At 54.1% G+C, this 8737-nt stretch overlaps 1 protein-coding gene across 1 annotated transcript in view; it reads left to right on the top strand.

Moving 5' to 3' along the window:
• The window catches only part of GNA12 (G protein subunit alpha 12), a 114208-nt gene extending 110485 nt beyond the window's left edge, over positions 1 to 3723 (top strand). The window contains exon 4 of the mRNA XM_041748651.1: positions 906 to 3723. Coding sequence (XP_041604585.1) covers positions 906 to 1475 — 570 coding nt within the window. The 3' untranslated portion in view covers positions 1476 to 3723. The remainder of the gene's footprint in view (positions 1 to 905) is intronic.
• The last annotated feature ends 5014 nt before the right edge of the window (positions 3724 to 8737 follow it).

The raw sequence follows: 8737 nt of genomic DNA on the forward strand, positions 1-8737 counted from the left end.
ACATCGAGTCCCACGTCGGGGACTTCTCCCTCTGCCTGTGTCTCTGCCTCTCTCTCTCTGTCATGAATAAATAAATAAAAACCTTAAAAAAAAAAAAAAGATCGGCAACATTCCCTGATATCAACCCACATCCAGCTCATTTGGGGGTCTGCCTGGGGGTCTCACTCATGTTTTCCTGAGTGTGTGGTTGGAATTCATCCTTCACCACTGGGCCACACTATTCAAATGTGGGATAGTCCGTAGGTCTCTCTCTCGTCTGTCTTGCCTTCTTTTCCATTTATTTGTTGAAGTAGCTGGATCATTACTCTTGCATGGGGGCCTCTCACGCAGATCGCTATTGTTTCGCTGTCCCCTGCACCCCTCTGGAGGGGCCTTGTCATCCCTATTTGGTTCCTGGCAGGGCCACTGCCTGAGTGCTTGTGCCCAGCAGTCATGGAGGTTTTAGCCGGGCAGCACCACGGTTGCTGAAGACTCCCAAGGATGGCATATTAAGTATACTGCAGACTTAATCTAACCAGCATCGCAAAACCTCGATTAAATTAGTTCACAGTAGGGTTCAGGAGCGCATACGCCTGGAAGTCAGAAAAGTAAAAGGGGGCTGTGGGCAGAAACAGAACCAGTGGTCAGCCTCCTGTGGATACGAACATGAGTGAGGTTTCTGGCTGGGGCTGATGGTGGGGATTCCAACAACTGGCCTCTGCCCGGCAAGCCTCTGCTCATTTGAAACAAGCTGCTTCGTACCTTCACTTCCCATCCCGCAGCCAGCGTCTGATTTTACAAGTGAAATTTGCTTTTGGTGTTTGGTTTAACTTCTCAGGCAAGTCCATCAGACTCTTGATCCTTATTTTCCCGTGTTCTTCTTCACCTGCTAAATTTAAATTCTTCCCTTCTTCCATATTTTACAGAATTACTTTCCTAGTAAGCAGGACATCCTGCTGGCGCGGAAAGCCACCAAGGGCATTGTGGAACATGACTTCGTTATTAAAAAAATCCCCTTTAAGATGGTGGACGTGGGTGGCCAGAGGTCCCAACGCCAGAAGTGGTTCCAATGCTTCGACGGAATCACATCGATCCTGTTCATGGTGTCCTCCAGTGAGTACGACCAGGTGCTCATGGAGGACAGGCGCACCAACCGGCTGGTAGAGTCCATGAACATCTTTGAGACGATCGTCAACAACAAGCTGTTCTTCAACGTGTCCATCATCCTGTTCCTCAACAAGATGGACCTCCTGGTGGAGAAGGTCAAGACCGTCAGCATCAAGAAGCACTTCCCAGACTTCAAAGGTGACCCCCACAGGCTGGAGGACGTCCAGCGCTACTTGGTCCAGTGTTTCGACCGCAAGAGACGGAATCGCAGCAAGCCACTGTTCCACCATTTCACCACCGCCATCGACACGGAGAACATCCGCTTCGTGTTTCATGCTGTGAAGGACACCATCCTGCAGGAGAATCTGAAGGACATCATGCTGCAGTGAGAGAGGGCGCCCCTCACTGTTGCCCATAGCAGCCTCAGTGGCTGCTGCTTAGACCTCTTGGGCCTGGAGTGGGCTTCTCGGATCCGTGCCCCCCGCGCCCAGCTCAGGGGTACCGCCGCGCCGGCCACACCGCCACGCTCCAGGCCCGGGGACATGGACACCTGGATGTGAGCTACTGAACCCGGGGCGTAGTCAAACTACTGAGAATCCAAGGGGTCACTTTGGTATTAATTCATAATACCTAGTAGCACAGCCTTCTCTCTCTTTACAGAACTGTATTCCTTCTCTGACACAGTTTAATCGAGGATCATGTGCGTGTGGCAGATGTGCACACACACACGCACTCTGTAATGACAACACAAACCAGCGGGCCTTGCAGATGGCTTTTTCCTCTTAACTTGCGAGTCTTCCATTGAGACAGATGAACCTGAGAGCTTAGCCTAACGGTGGTTTGCGGGAGGTCAGGTGTCTCCGCACCACCCCCAAAGCGAGCACGTTGCCTTGTAAAACCCTAGTGCCAATTTCTTGAGAGACCCTGGTCCAGGCACACTGGCTGAGGCCAGGGGCCCCTAGCTTTAGAGGGTGGGAATGGGAGTGGGTTTGCCTTAATGCCCTACAGCCAGCACACTGGCAGTGGGTGCACTCGGTGCCTGTTACACGCACCTGCCCTCCCTCCCCACCAGCCTTCGGGTGGCTGCTGTGTCCTGTACATCCTCTTCCGACACCTACACTTGGCTGCATCCGCACTCCCTTCTTTTGGAAGGTAGCAGAGTGCTTCCTCTTCCTCTCGGGGCTTCTGAAAACTGGCAGGATTCCTAGTAGAGCCTTGGTGAATGCCACAGCTGACTTTCAGAAAGCCCAGACTCTCAGAGCTTCTGTACACTGCCACCACCCCGATGCCTTTGGACAGCCGGTCCCTGCTCTCGGCTCTGCTCCAAGTCTTGATTCTTCCCAGGGTCTCTTGCTTCCATTAATGCACACGCATCACAGGCAAACACTACCCAACACATCTGTTGTCCGGGAGAAGCTGCCCAAGCCTGTGGGTGTGGACGTGGGCAGACGAGTCTCCCTTCCGTGCACTTGCCCACTTACCCTCATGCGGGGTCTCCCCGGCTGTCAGATACACTGCATCCTAAGCTGGCCCCGCTGTGCATTCGTCTCCTAGGAAGGTCTATCCCATGTGGTGGAATTTCCCCCAGCATTTAAAAGAGAACCAAAAAAAAAAAGCTTCCTCCAGCCAGCCTCAGAGCGTGACTGTGGCCGAGTAACGCGTGTCCCAAGGCCACCCTGTCCCGATCCTGTGTCCCTTCCACGTCTTCCTCCTGGCTCCTTTCCGGCGAGCAAGATAAACATTCATCTTGTGGCAGATGCTGACCCACAAGGGAAGGGAGCACAGCCTGCCCCTGAGTCATCTTGTTATCAGTGTTCCTAATGAGGAGACAACATGAAATTCTCTTTCGCTCTTGGTGCTCAAGGCTTTGTGTCCATGTTTGTTGGGGTTTTGGTTTTCTTGGCTGGGAAAAAAACGTTGCTGTTTTTGTACTGCTTCCTGGGGCTCCTCATAAACCAGAGGATGTGACCCAGGGTCAGTGCCGATGACCATGGCTTAAAGAAAAAGGAGCACCCCTGGCGGGCTCCCTGGGGGCAGTCTGGGGTCCTTTCTCGCGGCTGCAGGGGCCCACAGCCTGCTGCATGAGGTGGTGGCCCTTCTTGCGAGTCATGGCCAGGGCCTCAAGCTGCTGCTTGCCAGCGGGAGCGCTACCACCCAGGCCCAGGCCGCTGGCCATGCTGCTCGGGGCATCTTGGGCCAGGCTTAGCTGGCTGCTCAGCTGGCTGCGTCCACACTGCTCCAGCCTCTCTAACCCACGGAGTGGGAGCACACCAGGGGAAGGGCTGGGGCTGCGCACTGAGCTGCCCAGAGAGCGGGGCTGGCACGATCTGGGTCCACAACCGGCTTCCCGGACCGGGCAGGGGGGAAGGTCTGTAAAGGCCCCAGCTCAGAGCCCCGGGCTTCTTTGGGATGGGGAAAGAAAACTATTTGCAAGGCTCAACTAAAACCATTCACAGCTTTCCCACACATAGACTGTAGTTGTTTTTGTCTCCAAAACTTTCGGCTTTTGTATTTTTTAATTTTAATTTCACTGTTATCCTTGATTATTTGTCTTTTTTATTGAGTTGTTGGAGAAGCAGGAGCTAGTCGTGCCTCATCTATTATTGCAAAATGTAACAATAAACTTCCTCAAAATAAGATCTTTCTTCATGGTTACACTGTTTATGTAGAAGGATGCGTGAACCGTTTTCCCCAAAATACTTTCCCATTTGTAGAGATGTGGTCTCAAAAGACTTTGTGTTTAGTGTCGTGATGTGCCGAGATTCCAGTATTCATATTCTTGTAACTTTTTCTACTTCTTGGATAAAAGAAAAATAAGTCCGGTTATTTTAACTCCAAGATCCAAAAGTACTCTCAACACTAGATGATCAGTGAGGACTCTCTTGCTGGGGCTTACTGGGGATGTCCCAGGCAGACACGGACTCGGTACTGCTTCTGGGATGAAGGCACCCACCGGGATGCGCAGTCTGCGCGGACGGCTCACGGCTCACATTTTACTCCCTGCTCGCCCTGGCTGGAGGGTCCGCTGTGGTGAGGACCACCCCGCTCTCCCGGTGCTCCTTAACATCTGCCCTCTGCTCTCAAACCCAACCCCAAAATTCAAAGCCCGACAACACCAATCCCCACTGTCCCTGAAGGTTCACTGTCTCTGATAACCAGCTTTTATATCTCAAAGTGCGCTGAACAGAGCCCAACACACCGAACTGTCACAAGTACTGCTTTCTGTGAAAGCATAGGAAACACAGCTTAGAAGCCAATAAAAGCGACACACAGAGACGTGTGTGTGCGCGTGCGCACGTGTGTGTGTGTGTGTGTGTGTGCGTGTGTGCTGCCCTCACGTAGTGCAAGTGAGCGAGGCCCCGAGCGCTGCTCTGAGGTTCGGGAGCCCGAGGAGAGGGAGCTGGTGATTGACACTTGACGCAGATGAGCCCCGCTACCGGAGGTGGCCAGAGGGAGGGGCAGGTGGGGACTCTGCTGCCCTGGCCCCTGAGGCTCTTCTCCCAGCCACAGGATGGAGAAACCTGCCACTCCGTAGCATGAAGGCCTCCTAGCATGGTTCATCATTTCAGGGGTCTTTTCCAGAAAGAGGCATGCAGGTGATGTCCAGCAGCCGTGGCCTGGTGGGGCGCTGCTATGGGTGTTTACGTGAGAGGAGGCACAAACTCCTAGAGAAACGCCAGGGAGGAGCGTGCTGCATGCTCTCCATTATCTCCAGGCTGTGGGCTGAGCTCCTTGGGTTCCGATTTCAACACTCATAAACGTGGGACAAGACAGTGATTCTCCGCTCTGACGCCGCGGTCAGATCCCCCAAGGAACTTCGCAGAGGCTGCGAGCTAAGCTACCCAGGCAGGGCCTATGCAGTAGGAGCACGGTCTACGCGGATTCCCAAGCCCCCAGTAATCTTGTACAGCCAGGCAGAGAGCCTCTGAAGCAGATCAACGATCCTGGAGGATTTTTCCCAAGCTGGATCCTCCGCTTCGCTGGGTGAGAATTCTGCTTCATGATCTCACTCGGGCACCAACTCTGGCCCTCGCTGTGGCCAGCAGCCTACCTCAAGGAAACGCACTGGTGAGCTCTGGCCGAGCCTTTCCCAGCATGGGGCGATCTCCAGTCTCTTGGTCCCATCTTCTCCATAAGGCATGTCAGATGGGCCTTGGTAGCCTTGTTCTGAAACGGTCCCCGGAAATGGAGGGAGCAGGTATGTGTGGTTCTTTGTGTCACTGATGAGGCACCAGGGCCGCCAGCCCTGGTTGGGAGGTGGTGTGGGGACACTGGGCTTGAGTGCCATTCACAAGGCACTCCTGGGCCCTGACAAGAAAGGTGTTGGTCCCCCGAGGAAAGGAGGCTCCCTTGGTTCACAAAGAGGATTCAACAGCTGGCCCCTGGGCCATGTCAGCACTTAGGGGCACAAGGTGTGCTGGTGGGCACCCAAGCTCAGAGAAAGGTGTCGGCTGAACCTCAGGCGGTGGCTGCAGGTAGAGAGAGGCCTGGGCTGCAAAGAAGCCCCTGCTGCCTCCCCACTCCCGCTGCGAGGTCTGACTTCCACCCTCTGCTGGGGAAGGACTTCAGGGCTCTTGGACTTGGAAGCAGCCTCTCCCGTGGTGTTCAGATGGTGTTTTAAAGTGGGTGGATTTAATCTGCCCACGGCTGCTGTTCTCTTCAGGTGAAAACCTAACAGGTAGCTCCCCGGGCCCCTCCTCTTGCCTGGCTTCCCTCCTCAGAGGAGGGTGTGTGCCTGCAGCGGATCTGACAATCCTGATGGCAGTGACGCCTCCAAGCTGGGCCTGGAGCTGCCGGGTTGTTAGAGCTGCCTTGTGTGAGCTCTGGGCTTTGCCTAATTGGAAACGGAGAAGCAGGGCGCCGCTGGGTACACGCGGGTTCCTAGGGACCTAGGGACTGGTTTCCCTGTGTGGCAGGGGCTGGGTGTGTGCTTCTCCCACGGGAGAGGGCAGCAGGCTCTCCCAGCTGGCTGGTGGACCGGGTGGGCCTGTGCTCTGGGGTCTGACCCTGCCCTGTGGCGGCTCACCCTCCTCTGATCTTACCAGCCAGCAGCAGAGCATCAAAATGTCATTGTGGGCATCTTAGCAAGAGGGACCTGGAGACTGCACCTGGCTGACAGTGCATGTGGCTCAACTGGAAAATTAGGTTCTTGATTTTCCAGCTGCTTCTAGGCACTTTTTCCTTTCAGAGGGTTCTCTGTTTTATGTCTTCTAACAAGAACCAGAGTGAAACACAAGAGCAGCTACTGGGGAGTTCCTGAACAAGCCCGAATTTCCTATCAGGCCAGGAGACGGGCTACCTGGCGCACTGATGGGCAGGACCGGCCATGCGGCGGGTCCTGTTCTGTGATGACAACGGGGCTGTTATTCTAGGCTTGTCGCTTCAGAGCCTTTTTATTAACCGTGCATTCACTTTGTTTTGTGTTTTTAAAAGCTGATGTATTTCTCCCCAGTGAGCATGCTCCCAAGCTATCCACAGCCAAGGTGGAGTTCCCTGTGGGAACAGCACTTCCCCAAAGGCTGGCCGGCATGGACCACACATCATCCGGTAAGGCTGCCCTGATGTTGGGGAAGAGCAGAACCCCTCCTCCCCTGGTTCTGGCCACTTTTCCCAGTGGACATCACAGTGACCACCAGGAAGGAATATTGAGAGCAGGGTTTCCAGGAGGCACCGCTTTGTGACCCACAGCCAAGGCCAGAGACCGTCTGTCCTGCCACCAAGGGTCCAGGAGCATTTAGGGGCGACGCGTGCTCCCAACATGCCCACGTGCCCGCACCCCACATAGGAACTGGCCTCATACACAGAGGCCCTCCTGCCTCCTGTTAGATTGTTTAACAAGCCTGCTTATGAAGGAATCTCAAACAGATCTCTGTGGAGGCTGTCCACCTCTAGTATCTTAAAGATTCATCTTTGGACATCTTCAGATTGATATAAAACATTCCAAATGTCATTTTTCTTAACTCCATTCAAACCACTAAAATTGGCAGGTTAGGGGGGAGGGGCAAAAAAAAAAAAAACAAAAACAAAGAAAAAAAATAAAAATAAAAAAAAAAAAATAAAATTGGCAGGTTATCCTCTGACCCAGGTGTGGTGTCCCTTGCCCAGCCACATCTTGGCTGGCCCTGTGCTCACCTTACCTGCCCCGCTGCACGGCCTTGGTGCTGAGTGTGCACGGAGGACCCCGCCAAAGGGCCAGGCTGCTGACATTGAGGCTTCAGTGTTCCCTAGGGAAACAGAGCCCAGAGCCTTTCCGGGGTCTCCACTGAAGGGAAGTCCAGGAAGAACAGCCCCCTGCTCAGCTGCAGGCACCACCCTGGAAGTTCGTGTAGAGCCAAGCCCGCCCCCGGTGCTGCTGGGTAGGCCTCCGTTTATGAATACCACATACCAGGTGAGAATACATACCGCGAAGGGTAAAAACTCTACAGCCACGGTGCTTGGTGTACCATGTTTTGTGAATGTGATTTTTATAAACGTACTAAAATTCACCTTAAATGCATTTGTTTTCCCATCGTGTTGGATCCCACCAGACCCCAGGTCCTGCTGCCCTGCAGCTGCAGCGTATGACATCTTTAGGAGGGAAGAGCACATGTGAGCATGGATCCTGGAGTGTGTGTTTCGCGGCGCAGGTGCCTTTCCAGAAGCCAAGGTCTCCCAGTGGGTTTCGTTGTGCATGTGGCACTCCTGACATGTGTCAAGGCCACCAGTGAAAAGTGAGGTGAGTGGGTGCTCGCACCCTTGGATCTAGGCCCTCACTGTCCTCTGCCTCCATGACCCCATGCCTGTTTGCCGTTCATCCTCTCGTGCGGGTCCCCCTGGCAGGAGCACCCTGTATGGCCAGCGTGGCTCCACAGCACGCTATCCACACATCCTGACAAGTGCAGATGTGCAGCGTTCACAGGAAGATGAGCAAGCGGCCAGGTGAGAATGTGGAGCTCCAGCCTCGAGGCAGAAAGATGCCGTAGGTAGTATATATAAAACTGGAAATAACAGCCACCCCCCACCACCAAAAAACAAACAAAAATGAGGCGGTGTGATAAGTAGGATTCCTAACCCATCCCCAGCAGTGAATCAGCGTAGCAGTCCTGGAGACATGGCTGTGTGCACGGACCAGAGCCCCCCACGCTGCGTGGCCCCGTGTGCACCTGCCAGCCCAGCGGGTCCAGCAGGCACCCTGCCTCCCAGTGGGAATGGATGCCGACTCAGTTCAGAGGGTGGATTCTCTTGTTTGCAGCTGGACTTCCAGCAGCTCACCCTCTTCCCTCCAGGCTTTTCTTCATGCAAGTTGATAGCATGTATCAATTTTAAGAATAAAAATATAATACATAAGCGTCCGGGAAATTTGAACCACACAGCATTTACTCCGCACATCGAGGTCCTCAGAAATCTCGGTACTAAGATGCCTGTGGTTTGGGTGAATTTCCCCTCAGCTTCAGGACTTTTAAAAATACGGACAATGCCACTCAAGTAGTTTGATCCCGTTGTGCCTGAAGCTCATGTGCTCGGGATGAAGCAGGGGCCACCGAGCAAGGCCAGGGGGTGGCAGGGGTATGGGCTGCGGGGCTCGGGCCAGGGAGGGCTGGTTATACTGCTGACCAGAGCTACACACCCCATGGAGCTGACCAGAGCTACACACCCCACGGAGCAGGGAGAA

The sequence above is a fragment of the Vulpes lagopus genome, chromosome 3, assembly GCF_018345385.1.
Source record: "Vulpes lagopus strain Blue_001 chromosome 3, ASM1834538v1, whole genome shotgun sequence".
NCBI lineage: Eukaryota > Metazoa > Chordata > Mammalia > Carnivora > Canidae > Vulpes > Vulpes lagopus.